The following is a 16,539-nucleotide window of genomic DNA, read 5'->3' as shown; positions in this document are numbered from 1 at the left end:
CTATGAGTGGTCTGCAGGTGTCCCATGGGCGTTTGAGGGAGGGAGGGTAATTCGGGGTAACACCAAATGGGCACATTTTTCTCCACTTGCAAGATTCACACCAACTCCCCATGTAGCTAGATTCAGTGTCAAATAGGCTAGTGCAAAAAGTCTATAGTGTTTGGAATACACAGACTAACAATTCATGCCATTTGGACAAGATCTTCTCTGCAAATGTATTATTTCTGCATTTGGAAAAGATGTGCTACCCTCTGCTGTGGCTATTGCTTTGATCCACCTCTTCTTCAGTGATGCCACTCAAAACCACCATGGTACCTTTGGAACTGAGATGCACCAGTCTTCCTCTTAGGGCACAATCCTAACCAGGTCTACTCAGAAGTAAGTTCTATTTTGTTCAATGGGGCTTACTCTCAGGAAAGTGTGGTTAGGCTTGCAGCCTTACTCTCAGTACGATCCATCTTCAGGAGCATCTCCTGTACAAGTCCCAACAAAATGAGCAAGGCAAACATGTATGCACTCTTGCACAGATTCCATTCATTCAGGGCTAAACCAAAAGAGGCAATCAACAGACTGTGCTTTGAGATCTGCTCAGTCCATTGTCACCCTTCCCTTTCCTTCAGTACTATTCACCCAGAGCCTCTCCTAGCTAACTCTGTGGTGATGTGGAAAGGTCAGTCTGTTCCCTGTTCTTCTGCCTTGCTTCCTGCCCTCCTATCTCTGGCTTCAGTGGAATCCCCTCCCCCAAGATTCAAGTGACCTCGTTTAGGAAACTCAACATTCAAACTGCCTTAACCTCTCACCCCTCAGTCAAGGCAGCCGGTGCAGTTTGCACTGGAGATTCTACTGAAGTCAGCCAAGTGGACTCCACATGACTAGGCATGCAGGGATGTTGCCCTGTCCGTACCTATTGGCAGAAGGGCCTCAGAGGACCTTTGTGTTCATGTAGGGGCAGCTGCCTGAATGCTCACCCATCCCTCTTCCTTCCAATGTGCCCTCCCCTTACAGGAACAAAATCCCTGCCCCAGGCTCTGGAGCTCCCTAGAATTCCTCTGTTAATGCCGCATAATTGCTACCAGACCAGCACAAGACTGACAATGTGGCAGGATGATTGGAAGCAGATTCCAGGGCGGGGAGAGGTCTCTTGGGCTTGCAGGTCAATGGAGAAATACACATGAGAGCTTGATAGGGTTTTTGCTGTCCATCGAGAGCAATCCCTGCAGGCCTGTGCTGCTCGGAGACTCTGTCACAGACAGGGCACCAAAGAAGACTTTGCCACTAAAGTGCTGAAAGAAGACGGGATCACCTAAACCACCAGCCCACTCATCAAAGTGAGCCACCCAATTCCTGTGGCCCAAGGAGCCATCTAATTCAGGCAATGTCCAAGTGCAGCCTGCTGGGTCAACTTCCCTCCTTTGTCCGAAAAGCAGCCTTGCAAAGTTTCATGTCTCCAATGAAATAATGGTGATGAGCACTATGTGTTTGCCATTCTGAACGGCTGCTACTGCAAGTTTTGTTTAACAAGCCCAAGAATCATTCTTCTCTTTGCTTGTTGGTTGGCAAGGATGGCAGCCCCTTCCTCCCCAGCTGGGCCATGTGTCATCCTATCCTGATTTATTGTTATTGGGTAGGCAGGTTGCACTGCTCTGAAGGCCCCTTGCACTCCTGGAGCACAATTATCAACTGAGTCAGAACTGATCATTTTTGGGTTCAGAATATGAACCTCAGTGACTTGTAATGCTCACTTTTAACCTAAGACAGGGGTGCTCACACTTTTTTGGCTCAAGAGCTACTTTGAAACCCAGCAAGGCCCGGAGATCTACCAGAGTTTTTTTTTACAATGTTCGCGCCATCATAACATATAACATTAAAACAATTATTATTATTATTATTATTATTATTATTATTATTATTATTATTATTATTATTATTATTATTATTAATAATAATAATAATTATTATTATTATTATTATTATTATTATTAATAATATTAATAATTATTAATTTTATAACATTAAAACATTATTATATATTATATAACATATAATAATAAAAGCTTCAAACCCGCCAGAGAAGCGGTTGGCCCTCTGGATGGTGAGGGAGGGAAAGGGGAGATAAAAGGAGACTTAGAGATGGCAGAGAAATTAAATGAGTTCTTTGCATCTGTCTCCACGGCAGAAGACCTCGGGCAGATACCGCTGCCCGAACGGCCCCTCCTAACCGAGGAGTTAAGTCAGATAGAGGTTAAAAGAGAAGATGTTTCAGACCTCATTGATAAATTAAAGATCAATAAGTCACCGGGCCCTGATGGCATCCACCCAAGAGTTATTAAGGAATTGAAGAATGAAGTTGCAGATCTCTTGACTAAGATATGCAACTTGTCCCTCAAAACGGCCACGGTGCCAGTAGATTGGAGGATAGCAAATGTCATGCCTATTTTTAAAAAGGGAAAGAGGGGGGACCTGGGAAACTATAGGCCGGTCAGCCTAACATCCATACCGGGTAAGATGGTGGAATGCCTCATCAAAGATAGGATCTCAAAACACATAGACGAACAGGCCTTGCTGAGGGAGAGTCAGCATGGCTTCTGTAAGGGTAAGTCTTGCCTCACAAACCTTATAGAATTCTTTGAAAAGGTCAACAGGCATGTGGATGCGGGAGAACCCGTGGACATTATATATCTGGACTTTCAGAAGGCGTTTGACACGGTCCCTCACCAAAGGCTACTGAAAAAACTCCACAGTCAGGGAATTAGAGGACAGGTCCTCTCGTGGATTGAGAACTGGTTGGAGGCCAGGAAGCAGAGAGTGGGTGTCAATGGGCAATTTTCACAATGGAGAGAGGTGGAAAGCGGTGTGCCCCAAGGATCTGTCCTGGGACCGGTGCTTTTCAACCTCTTCATAAATGACCTGGAGACAGGGTTGAGCAGTGAAGTGGCTAAGTTTGCAGACGACACCAAACTTTTCCGAGTGGTAAAGACCAGAAGTGATTGTGAGGAGCTCCAGAAGGATCTCTCCAGACTGGCAGAATGGGCAGCAAAATGGCAGATGCGCTTCAATGTCAGTAAGTGTAAAGTCATGCACACTGGGGCAAAAAATCAAAACTTTAGATATAGGCTGATGGGTTCTGAGCTGTCTGTGACAGATCAGGAGAGAGATCTTGGGGTGGTGGTGGACAGGTCGATGAAAGTGTCGACCCAATGTGCGGTGGCAGTGAAGAAGGCCAATTCTATGCTTGGGATCATTAGGAAGGGTATTGAGAACAAAACGGCTAGTATTATAATGCCGTTGTACAAATCGATGGTAAGGCCACACCTGGAGTATTGTGTCCAGTTCTGGTCGCCGCATCTCAAAAAAGACATAGTGGAAATGGAAAAGGTGCAAAAGAGAGCGACTAAGATGATTACGGGGCTGAGGCACCTTCCTTATGAGGAAAGGCTACGGCGTTTGGGCCTCTTCAGCCTAGAAAAGAGACGCTTGAGGGGGGACATGATTGAGACATACAAAATTATGCAGGGGATGGACAGAGTGGATAGGGAGATGCTCTTTACACTCTCACATAATACCAGAACCAGGGGACATCCACTAAAATTGAGTGTTGGGCGGGTTAGGACAGACAAAAGAAAATATTTCTTTACTCAGTGTGTGGTCGGTCTGTGGAACTCCTTGCCACAGGATGTGGTGCTGGAATCTAGCCTAGACGCCTTTAAAAGGGGATTGGACGAATTTCTGGAGGAAAAATCCATTATGGGGTACAAGCCATGATGTGTATGCGCAACCTCCTGATTTTAGGAATGGGTTAAGTCAGAATGCCAGATGTAGGGGAGGGCACCAGGATGAGGTCTCTTGTTATCTGGTGTGCTCCCTGGGGCATTTGGTGGGCCGCTGTGAGATACAGGAAGCTGGACTAGATGGGCCTATGGCCTGATCCAGTGGGGCTGTTCTTATGTTCTTATGTTCTTATGTTAACATTTATGTGTACAATGTATGTTGGTGTACCTTGAGCCCCACTGAGTATAACAGGACTTACTCCTGAGTAGACATGCCTAGGATTAGGCTATGAGGCTGCAATCCTAGCCACACTTACCTGGGAGTAAGCCCCATTGAGTACAATGGGCCTTACTCCCGGCGTTTCCTCCCAGAGGCACCTGAAGGGGGGGTCGGCACTCCACGATCTACTCATTTTGCCTCACGATCTACTGGTAGATCGCGATCCACCTATTGAGCACCCCTGACCTAAGACAAGCATTGTAGCCTTGTAAATTCATCTCCCATCTTCAGGGTTATAATCTGAGTTGAAGAAGAACTCCTCCCTTCCACCTTTCTACACCAGGAGCTCCAGGACATGTTCTCCAGAGTGCTTGACATCCAGGAACAAAAACGTTGTGCTTTGAGGACATTTCATTTCTCAGGTTACCTGATGCCTTGAACAATTGCCAGTTTGTATTCCAATTGATACCAGGGAAGGAGGCCTCTTTGCTACTCTGCTACAACCACCATTGCACTGGGTAGGTGAGACGTTGAGGTAGGCTGTGGGGCTTGTGGGGGGGGGGGGCTTGAAGGGTGGTGTTCAGATCCCATCATGTATGTATTGGCAACCTTCAGTCTCGAAAGACTATGGTATCGCGCTCTGAAAGGTGGTTCTGGCACAGCGTCTAGTGTGGCTGAAAAGGCCAATCCGGGAGTGACAATCCCTTCCACACCGGGAGCAAGTGCAGTCTGTCCCTGGTCTGTCTCCCTGGCTATGGGCCTTCCTTCTTTGCCTCTTAGCCTCAGACTGTTGGCAAAGTGTCTCTTCAAACTGGGAAAGGCCATGCTGCACAGCCTGCCTCCAAGCGGGCCGCTCAGAGGCCAGGGTTTCCCACTTGTTGAGGTCCATCCCTAAGGCCTTCAGATCCCTCTTGCAGATGTCCTTGTATCGCAGCTGTGGTCTACCTGTAGGGCGCTTTCCTTGCACGAGTTCTCCATAGAGGAGATCCTTTGGGATCCGGCCATCATCCATTCTCACGACATGACCAAGCCAACGCAGGCGTCTCTGTTTCAGCAGTGAATACATGCTAGGGATTCCAGCACGTTCCAGGACTGTGTTGTTTGGAACTTTGTCCTGCCAGGTGATGCCGAGGATGCGTCGGAGGCAGCGCATGTGGAAAGCACTCAGTTTCCTCTCCTGTTGTGGGCGAAGAGTCCATGACTCGCTGCAGTACAGAAGTGTACTCAGGACGCAAGCTCTGTAGACCTGGATCTTGGTATGTTCCGTCAGCTTCTTGTTGGACCAGACTCTCTTTGTGAGTCTGGAAAACGTGGTAGCTGCTTTACCGATGCGCCTGTTTAGCTCGGCATCGAGAGAATGAGTGTCAGAGATCGTTGAGCCAAGGTACACAAAGTCATGGACAACCTCCAGTTCATGCTCAGAGATTGTAATGCAGGGAGGTGAGTCCACATCCTGAACCATGACCTGTGTTTTCTTAAGGCTGATTGTCAGTCCAAAATCTTGGCAGGCCTTGCTAAAACGATCCATGAGCTGCTGGAGATCTTTGGCAGAGTGGGTAGTGACAGCTGCATCGTCGGCAAAGAGGAAGTCACGCAGACATTTCAGCTGGACTTTGGATTTTGCTCTCAGTCTGGAGAGGTTGAAGAGCTTTCCGTCTGATCTGGTCCGGAGATAGATGCCTTCTGTTGCAGTTCCAAAGGCCTGCTTCAGCAGGACAGCGAAGAAAATCCCAAACAGGGTTGGTGCAAGAACACAGCCCTGCTTCACTCCGCTTCGGATGTCAAAAGGGTCTGATGTGGAGCCATCGAAGACAACAGTGCCCTTCATGTCCTTGTGGAAGGATCTGATGATGCTGAGGAGCCTGGGTGGACATCCAATCTTGGGGAGAATCTTGAAGAGGCCGTCTCTGCTGACCAGGTCGAAAGCCTTTGTGAGATCTATGAAGGCTATAAAGAGTGGCTGTCGTTGTTCCCTGCATTTCTCCTGCAGTTGTCTAAGGGAGAATACCATATCAGTGGTGGACCTGTTGGCTCGGAATCCACACTGCGATTCTGGATAGACGCTCTCTGCAAGTACCTGGAGCCTCTTTAGTACAACTCGGGCAAACAGCTTTCCTACAACGCTAAGGAGAGAGATGCCGCGGTAGTTGTTGCAGTCACCCCTGTCACCTTTGTTCTTGTACAGCGTGATGATGTTTGCATCCCTCATGTCTTGAGGTACTCCACCTTCTCTCCAGCAGAGACAGAGGATTTCATGCAGCTCAGTGACGATGATCTCTTTGCAGCATTTTAGGACTTCAGCAGGGATGCTGTCTTTTCCAGGTGCCTTGCCAAAGGCAAGGGAGTCCAGGGCCACGTGAAGTTCTTCTAGGGTTGGTTCACTGTCAAGCTCTTCCAGCACAGGCAGGCACTCAATGTTGTTCAGTGCTTCTTCAGTGACTACATTTTCTCTGGAATATAGCTCAGAGTAGTGCTGCACCCAGCGTTCCATCTGCTGCGCCCGATCCTGGATGACCTCGCCTGTGGCAGACTTCAGAGGGGCAATTTTCTTCTGTGTTGGACCTAGGGCCTGCTTGATACCATCATACATCCCCTTGATGTTGCCCGTGTCAGCTGCTATCTGTATCTCGGAACAGAGCTGGAGCCAGTAGTCGTTAGCACATCTCCTGGCAGTCTGTTGGACTTTGCTGCGAGCAATTCGGAGGACCTGCAGGTTGCGCTCACTGGGACAGACCTTGTATGCTGCTTGAGCTCTCCTCTTTTCCTCAATGACTGGTGTCAACTCCTCAGAGTGGGCTTCAAACCAGTCTGCCGCCTTGTTGGTCTTCTTGCCGAATATGGACAAGGCGGTGTTGTAAATGGTATTCTTGAAATGTTCCCATCTGTTGGATGCGTTTGCGTCGGCCGGGCCTGGAAGAGATTCCTCAAGCGCTTGTGCAAATTCCTCCACTTTTCTCTGATCCCGGGTCTTGCTGGTATCAATGCGAGGTCTTCCTTCCTTTTTCGTGTGATACAGTCGCTTTGTTTGCAGTTTCACTCTGCTGCACACCAGGGAGTGGTCAGTGTCGCAGGCAGCACCATGATAACTGCGTGTGATCTTGATGCTGGGAAGGCTGGAGCGTCTGGTGAGGATCAGGTCGAGCTGGTGCCAGTGCTTTGATCTTGGATGTCTCCAAGAGACTCTATGTTGGGGCTTTGTGTTGAAGAACGTGTTGCTGACACAGAGACCGTGATGACAGCAAAACTCTAGCAGGCGTTGGCCATTTTCGTTCATCCTCCCAGTGCCAAACTGACCTAAGCAAGTGGGCCATGAACTGTTATCAGCACCAACTCTAGCATTGAAATCGCCGAGGATGAACAATGGCTCTTTTACAGGGATTTTCTTGACAGTGGTGGCCAGGTCATCATAGAATTTGTCTTTGGCTTCCGCTGGAGACGACAGAGTCGGTGCATAAGCACTGATGAGAGTGATAGGTCCTGCTGATGACTGGAGCTGCAGGGACAAAATTCTTTCACTTCCCACAGTAGGTGGGATGATGGATTTCAGCAGGGTATTTCTGACCGCAAAGCCAACGCCATGTTCCCTGGTTTCGTTTGGTGGTTTTCCCTGCCAGAAAAATGAGAAATTTCTCTCCTTGACAGATCCGGAATCTGGCAGCCTCGTCTCTTGAAGGGCGACGATGTCCATCTGCAGTCTGCTCAGCTCCACGTCGATGACAGCTGTTTTGCGTGCGTCGTCTATTTCTTGCAGGTCATCAGAGAAGCCAGGTGTCATTGTCCTAACGTTCCAGGTGCCCAGCTTTAGGGCAGTAGTTTTCTGTTTTCTGTTGCATGGTGCAGAGTTGTCGATCCGCTTGTCGGTTTTCACCCTAAACCCCACGCACCCCATGAGGTTAACGGACCGTGGCGAGGCAACACCTTACTGGCTGGGGACTGCCCAGCTTAAGGCGGGCGGTAGCTGCCCAATGAGATGCAATGATCTCTCCCACCGTCGGAAGCAGCCCCTGGCGTCATGCTCTACGCCAATCGAGCAAAGACTTATAACCGGTAAACTGCTGCTTCCCGTGTTGTGCCGACGCCGTATGGCGAAGTTGGAGTGTCCTCTCCAGTGCGCGAAGCCTGGGTAAAGAAGGTATGGAGGATAGGCTGTTACCCATGCAGCAAATCCCCCCTCTCCACGTCGCTGGAATGGTCCAATGGAAAGGCAGAAGCCAATACGGTTGGTTCCAGCGGCGTCGCAGGAGTCAGATCCCATCATAGCATACTAAAACAATCAGCAATCCAGTACAATTAGATATTGCTTTTTAGTTCATTTCCTAACCTAGTAAGTGTTACTCCAATTTTGAGCAAATATCCTTCAACCAATAGCCAATATTCGTACTTGTACTACCTTCCTTAAATTTGTTTGGCATATTGTAGCCTGCCAGTAAGGTAGCATTTTTTTATGAAGGACGCATTCTATGATCCTGGCTGTTGTTTAAGATGCCCTGAATAATAACCGTGGCGGACTAGTTCATTGTAAATTTTTCATGGAGCCTCATCATTTCACACCGGAGTCCTAAAACCATTGTGTGTAAAACCCCTAAGAGGAGGGCATTGGTTAACTAGACTAGCAACCAAATTCTATCCCCTATCGCTTCATAGCATACAGCTGTGCCCACAGACTGTGTGCTGCATGTTATGGTATAGGGAAGAGGGTGATCAGATAACCTGTAAGAGGTAGGTAAAACGTTTTTTAACTTACTTTCCAGCATACCATTTCATCACCTAGGAGACTCTTTGGAACCGTGCTCTTTTGCTGGTGTGAGTCTGGGGGTTGGGTTGGAAAATTGGGGATAGGAACCAGAATGGGCTTTTGTCACCATGATCCATAATCCCCACTCCTGTCCTGTCCTATCCTCACTGCAAACATCCCTTGGCCCGCACACAAACTATCCCGTCTGTCATCTTAACTTGGCCAGCAGAGCATCCAGGCTAGACTGGTGCATGTGTGGAGCCACTAGCTGTTTCTGAGAGCAACTCCATTGCTGGCAACAACCGTGTGACCATTTGCACCGTCACAGGGCCATTTATGATAGCAGATCAGTAGATCCGATAAGTAGATTCGCTGTCATAAACGGCCCATAGAATTGGACCATAGCAGACAAATTTTAAGGGGCTATTCCCTTATTTTTAGCAAGTCTAGAGCAACTGTCCATGTTCACTCCAGGAGAACATCTTTTCCAGTGACTGTGTATGTGCCTTTTTTCCGATTGTGACCCTTTAGCGACAGGAAGCTGTCTTTCCATTTATTTTGCCATGTGAACCATTTAGGGAACTTTGCTGAAAAGTGATGTATAATTATAGTTTTATAAAATAATTTACAAAAGTTATATAGTTTATAAAATAATTGGCTGAATAATGAGCCAAAAGTCTGGTTTATGTAGTTCAATTACTTTATTTGTTTAAGTGGGTCTCACTGTAGCTGTAACAATTTAAAAAAAACAACAAACCTGCAAGGCATTTGGGGCAACATTATGCAAATTATTCTAAAGGCAGTGGCTCTATGGCTGCCTCCCCAGCAAAATGAAGCAGCAGCCTTGTCCACATACAACTGCATCTCTCGAGCTGAGAGTCCTTCGCCATGAGATGGCGATTGTGTCATCCCTGCCCAGCCCAGGTTGAACCAGGCCATTCATCTGTACTGTGCACTGTTGTGCCTGGAAGGGCTGGGGGTGGGGGGGTTGCTGGCACCATCTAAACTCTGGAGAAAGGAGCAACAATTGAATTGAATTGGTCTAGGTTGTACACAAATATTCTGAGATTTAGGCTGTACAGTTACATCGGAGCCCACATGCTGAGGATTCCATGACAACACTGACTAAAGGGAGGTAACATCCATTTACAAAGCTCAGTGACCATCTTCTTGATATGCCCCCAGGCACTTGGAGCAGTAGCGAGTGGGGAGTTTTCTCCCCAAGTCCCTACAGGAACCCGCTATCCGAAGGAACCCAAAATCTAGTAGATAAAGAAAATGTTGCTAAAACAATAACTTAGAACCAGGACACACTGTGCATGTGACATTTAAAATAAAATAAAATAAAGCCCAAAGGGGAAACCTGGTTACATCAAATAATCTACACACCCTTTGAAAAGTCTCCTCAGTACAGGAATCTTCCCCCACCCCACCCCACCCCACCCCACCCCTACTCCTAACCCATCATGGAGACTTTGTGTGCACTGTTCTCCTCAGAGTAACCTGTTGAGTACCTGCCATCTCAAGGGCAGTTGCTCTTCTGCCTTGACACAAATATCTTTATAGAAACATTCCCTTGGGCATGTGGTCAGAAAGTCACAGTGCTGACTCTTTTTGTAGGCATGATATTCGTGACTTTTGTCATTACTTTTAGCTGCGATTCTTTCAACCTAAAATCAGTTTCTCTGTTCAGCTGTCCGTTTCAACCTTCTGTCACAAAGAGTCAAGATGGAGTTAAGACAGGTCAAAGAGTCCCTAGATAACCCTTTAAGCAGACATGTTGATCTGGCTGTAGAATACTCTCCCTGAGGGGAATGAGTCCCTTTCACTGGGGACACTGGAAACTCAACTAGACAAAGTGCTCATGTGTATAAAAGGAATTAAGTATGCATTGATTGGTCACCTTTTCTGAGTATGCCCAGTCTCGACACCAAGGAGAATCCATTGCCATTTTGGTGACTGGCACTGATAGTCCTTGTTTGTATTTTTAATGAACTAATAAGCACTGCTGCACCTTCTCATTCAATCATACAATCTCTTACACATACACAAGTGCAAAGCCATCAAGGCATTCAGGAAAAAGAGACACTTCCTGTTACATCCAATTCTCTTTTAGAAATATCCTATCTAGTACACTGGCACAGCTGGGGGGACGGGGACGACTCTTTAGCTTTATCCAGAGAGATCAAAAGTTAATATGTACTTGTTCTCTCATGTTTGACTAGCTAAACTGTGACATTTCTTGAGTATCCCTCCACTGTCTTTGCACTCCTTGTTTTCTGGAGATGATATTTATGGGTCATATATGTGGAAGGTGGCTTCTTGATTGGCAAACACTGGAGAGCCAAGAACAACGGAAAGGTGTGGTGTCATCTCTGGTTTTAATTTTGCATTGGGCAAAGGCTCCCTCTGAAATCTGATGATAGTTACAGCAGTACATTTATCTGATTGGAGAAGAAAAGGATGACTCGTCACAGCTCTGCCAAGCAGTCCCTCCATTTCAGATTATCTTGCTGTGCCAATGTTCCTGTACTGACACATGAGAAGGTGCTTGAAGGTTTTCTTAAATGTGGCATTGCAAAGAGCATAGCAAGCTGGGTTGATGGTGCTGTTAACATAGCACAGCCAGTACCCAATGGACCAGACCGTGTCAGGAACGCAATTGCAAAAGGTGTGGATGAGGACCATGACGTTGTAAGGTGTCCATGTCAGGATGAAGGCCAGCAAAATGGCAAAGATGGTTCTGGTGACTTTCTTCTCCCGGGCTGCCATTTGGCGCTTCTTCCTCACTTGACTCCTGGCAATGCTAGCAAATTTCCTGGCCACGTTGGCTGGGCGGCTGTTTGACAAAGTAATTGCAGTCGAACTGGCTTCTTTGTCTGGGACAATCTCAATGGCAGTGACACATTCAGTACCAGTTTGCTTAGTGACAATCTTAATTTTGGACCACTTGGAGGCAGGGTTGGCCCGTGGTTGGGCTGGACTCAGCCCCTGATCAACTGGTGCAATTTCCAGCACCTGCTTCTCTTTAGCAGTCTGGGTGATGCTTACTGTGCTGGATTCATTGGAGGTCTCTTTCTCCTCTTGATGGCCAGTTGTTTCTGACTGTTGCAAGGGCTGCTCATCAACTTTCCCATTTTTCACCTCCTCCTTCACCTCCATGGCTTTTTTGGGAGAGTTGTTGTTGTTCTGCTTTACCAAGGGACTCTTCAAAAAGTTGAGTGGCTTAGGCCTCTTCTCCTTCTTGCTCTCAGGCTTGTGCCTCCTCACACGGCTCCGGCTGGCCAGTGAGATGTGGATGTACAGCACAGTCATGATGATCACTGGGAGGTAGAAAGCTGCTATGGCTGTGCCAAAGGTCACAGCTGGATTGGAGAGGAACTGGATATAGCACTGTCTTTCCGGAACTGTCCTCTCCCCAACAATGAACTGCCAAAACAAGATCGCAGGAGCCCAAAGGATAAAGGACAATATCCAAGCAACTGCAATCATCAACCCTGCCATTTTGGTCGTCCGCCTAGCTGGGTAAGTTAGCGGCTTCGTCACGCAGAAGTAGCGGTCAAAGCTGATTATGAGTAAGTTCATGACAGAGGCGTTACTCACCACGTAGTCCAGAGCCAGCCAGAGGTCACATACGACAGCCCCAAGTGGCCAATAGCCCTTGATAATATAGACTGTGTAGAGGTTCATGGAGAACACTCCAATTATCAGGTCAGCGCAGGCCAAGCTAAAGAGGAAGTAGTTGTTGACAGTCTGGAGTTGGCGGTTCACCTTGATGGACAGCATGACCAAGATATTCCCAACCACAGTGACAAGGCTGAGCGATCCAGTGACTGTGGCTATAAAAACCATCTCTACTGCCTTATACTTGTTGTTGGTACTGTCATTGGCCTTGGTGAAGTTATCGTTGGTGAAGCTGGGCATCCTTGTCCAAGATGGAGCGGAGAGGTTGTATGTAGAATCTGCAGATGTGGGGGGTGGGGGGGGGGAGAGAGAGAGAGACATTAGAGCAATATGATACACCTGCAGTGCCCAAGAATTAACCTTTCCCTTCTTATCACCACTTCCATTTTACCCCTTAATTTTACCCCCTGAAGATCCTTGAACTTAATTCGCCATGACATTTCTCCTCGTACATAATCTCTGGTTTTGGTAAACAGGTCCAAGTTTGTATATATTTTTGAGAGGCACTTCCACATATGCAAACTTTCACTCTGATTGGTTTTAAACTTTCTTCTTGTTCATCTTCCCTCCCCAGATTTGTATCTCATCTTTCTTTCAAGGACCTCAGGGATGTACATTTGATCCTCCCCCATTGTCCTCATAATTATCCTATCAAGTAAGCCACTAACCTTCATGGCTATGTAGACACTGGAACCCATCTCATCTTCCTCCAAGTTTCACACTCAATCAACTGCCCCACTCTGACATATGAGAGTGTACTTAAGGATCCTGGAATCTTTTTTACATCCTTGAAGTAATTTTATACTGGGAGCATTCAGTAACTACAAAATGGTGTGCTATGGGTATGAATCATCACTCCTTTCTGTGAAAGCAAAGAAAACCTCACCACTTGACTGTTGCATGCTAGCCATGTGGCACAAAGGTGGTTCTATGGTCACTCCCTGTTTCAGTCCTGAGAGCCAAAGCCTCATGAGCCAGAGGGCTGAAAACTATTTTGCACGGCTTGCACATAACATCATTTCTTTATCACTGTGATAAACATGACAAATGCTAAAACTGAAGCTTGTGGCCATGCAGTCCCTGTTCAGTAATTGTTACCATGAATCATGAAGGAGGTTAGTTGGCCTGTGAAAAACATGGATATTGTTCTGGGCTCACTACTTCTCCAAGTGATGAGAAGTTCCAGGGGCAGCACCATTCAGATTTTGGTTTCTCTTGAAGAGAGAAAGAGCACTGGAGCCTTATGGCATTCATATGTGGGGACAGACTGTACGCAAAATACTGCAAGAAAGAAAACCCCTCCACCCTACATCAGATCCCTAGTAATACCTACACCAACAAGGTGCCTTTAGAGCTGTCTCTGTCTTTGTCCCAAAATGAAATTTGATTGGTCAGCTATAACAATACAGTATATTATTCCCTTTATCACATTTTGTTTCTTGCCTTGTCTCCAAGGAGCTCAGGTAGCATACATGGAAAGCTTTCTGATCCCATTTTGTCCTCACAAAAATCCTGCGAGAGATAGTGCTGAGAGATAGTGCCAGGCCCAAAGTCACCTATTGGGCTCCATGGCTGGATAAGAAACTTGAAACCAGGTCTCCAAGTCCAGTGTGATTCCCGTCCCACCATACTGGCCTCACCAGCTTAAAATGAATGGAGCTTAATATATTTTGTCATCTTTTGATGATTTGTTTCTGATGCTCTAGCCCAAGGGTGCCCAAAGCCCGGCCCGGGGCCCACTTGCGGCCCTCAGGGGCTCCCAATCAGGCCCTCGGGGAGCCCCCAATCTCCAATGAGCCTCTGGCTCTCCAGAGACTTGCTGGAGCCCATGCTGGCCCGATGAAACTGCTCTCAGCATGAGGATGACTGTTCACCTGAGCTGTGGGACGAGGCCTCCCTCCACTACTTGCTGTTTCACATCTGTGATGAAGCAGTGGCAGTGAAGGAAAGGCTGGTCTTGCTTTGTGCAAGGCCTTTTATAGGCCTTGAGCTACTGCAAGACCTTCATTCATTCATATGTTCCATTTCTAATAAATTCATGTATGTAAATTTATTCTTTTTTTCCCCCCGGCCCCCCGACACAGTGTCAGAGAGATGATGTGGCTTTCCTACCAAAACGTTTGGGCACCCCTGCTCTAGCCAGATCTGGCCTGCCAGCCGAAGTCATCTGGCCCACACACAGCTTAGCTTGGGAGGCTTTGCCTCATGGCCAAGTTGCCATGCACTGGAAAAGGAACAGAGGAGTGTGCAATAAACTGGGAACTGAGTACTGCACAGGCCAACCCAGAAGATGGGCATTGATGTGATTCCATCACCACCAAACATCTGGCTCATTTAAAGAAAAAGATTGCCAAGCCCTGCTCCAGCATCTTTTATCATCATATTTGCTTGTGAGCTAATTGCCCAGTCCCAAAGGACTATTTTAACTGTATAACTCAAATGAACTTCTGCCCTGCAGAATGCACATGGCAGAGTTATTGTGCAGCTGTGCCCCTCTTACAGTTGAAAAAACCCTTAGACCTACTTATTCCTCCAGACCCAAGGGTGTGCCCATCTGAGACTTTTCTAACATCCCTTAGGATCCTCTTCCTGCCATTGCTAGAGCCAAGCTTGCAATACCACATGCTGTCCCTGTATTGAACCTCGAGACACATTAGTATTCTAGTGCAAGGGGTTGTCACTGTCACTGGGGAGCTTGCCACTGATCCTGTGAGCCCAGGCACCAGCACATTGGTTTATGGGACTGGGCCACTAGAGGACAGGAACATGGTCCTTCTAACATGGTCAGAACTTGCCAACCTACAGCCTAGTTTACACTAAAACTGGCAACAAGGTGAAAGAATGCTCCTAAGGTTGTATCGCCTGCAGGTGGTTGAATCCTCGTCCAGAGAAACAAAAAAAGCCTCCCTGCATATCAATAAACAGGTGACTGAAAGAAGAATCCTAGCCTAGACTTCTCCCTGATATGCTAGATGGTGGGAATTTATGGTAAAGAATTAACAGCCCAATCCTAACCAACTTTCCAGTGCCACTGCAGCTGTACCAGTGGGGTAGGGGAAGTAGTCACAGAGGCATCCTCAAGGTAAGAGAATGTTTGGCCTCTTACTGCAGGGCTGCATTGCAGCTGCATCAGCGCTGGAAAGTTGTAGCCCAATCCAGCACAAATCCCCACACAGTGGTGCAGCCAGCACTGCATCCTGCACAGGAATTCTGGTTGCTGGAGGTCCCCTTGGGATAAGGGGACATTTGTCCCCTTGTGCCAGGGTAAGCCCAGCTGCTGCAATGGGGCAATTCAGACCTCCACAAGCTCAATTGCTGTCGCAAGTCTGCACTGCCCCATGTCGGTGGATCAGGCAGTCAGGATGCAGCAACATATCTGGGATTCCCAGTCAACCTCCCATTCAAACACTGACCAGACCCAGACCTGCTGAGCTTCTTCAAGGACCTGTATTACATGCAGGGGCTCTGAGAGGAATTTTATCAGGAGGTACAAAGTTTCTTTTGGGCCCCTTTGCAAAGGGGGGGGGGTGAAACAGAGTGGGAGAAGATGGTGATGGGCAAGTAGAATGGGGGCAGGGAGAGGCCAAACAGGGTGGGGGGAGGATGGAGACAGCTGGAAAAGTCTTTGGAAGCCGGGTTACCTACGCATGTGGCGTCGGCAGCTAGATACAGGAATATGGAAAAGCAAACACATTTCCAAGTCTCTCTTTTAAATCTAGAAAATTGTGTAGAAAATTAGCATTATCATATTTAGGGTCACGCTAGAATGGAAAGTGTCCTGTGTGTACCAAAACTTGCTTCTGCAGCAGCTGTAGTTTTGCCGCTGTGTCTCTGACCTCCTATACAGGCATTTATGGTAAGCAGATCCACAAGCCAAAGAGCTAGTGTAGCAGACCAGTTTCCTCCCAGATTTGGTACTGTGTCAAGGAATGTCATGTATGCATTCCTCAGCCTAGCATATATGGCTTGCCAGGAGCTGCAGTAGCTGCAGCCACAAGCTTGTGGTAGTGACTCCATCATCCCATGTGGGCAACAAGTCTGAGTAGATAGGAAAATATAAGATCCCAAGAAATTTCTGGGCCCCCTCCTTTGGCTCCTGGGCCCCCCTTTTGACCCTGGGCCCAGGTACAAAT

General features: G+C 47.5%; 1 protein-coding gene across 1 annotated transcript; it reads right to left on the bottom strand.

Moving 5' to 3' along the window:
* Positions 1–11,227: 11,227 nt before the first annotated feature.
* CHRM4 (cholinergic receptor muscarinic 4) lies at positions 11,228–12,643 on the bottom strand. Its single transcript, XM_066637945.1, has one exon. It carries the CDS (start codon positions 12,572–12,574, stop codon positions 11,228–11,230), a length of 1,347 nt encoding a protein of 448 aa, XP_066494042.1. The 5' UTR covers positions 12,575–12,643.
* Between the last annotated feature and the right edge of the window lie 3,896 nt (positions 12,644–16,539).

This window comes from Tiliqua scincoides, chromosome 1 (genome assembly GCF_035046505.1).
Source record: "Tiliqua scincoides isolate rTilSci1 chromosome 1, rTilSci1.hap2, whole genome shotgun sequence".
Taxonomy (NCBI): Eukaryota; Metazoa; Chordata; class Lepidosauria; order Squamata; family Scincidae; genus Tiliqua; species Tiliqua scincoides.
This window is presented reverse-complemented; position numbering and strand designations above follow the sequence as displayed.

Coding starts and splice junctions, on each gene's coding strand:
- CHRM4 (XM_066637945.1), bottom strand. CDS start 12,574: ATGGTTTTTATAGCCACAGTCACTGGATCGCTCAGCCTTGTCACTGTG.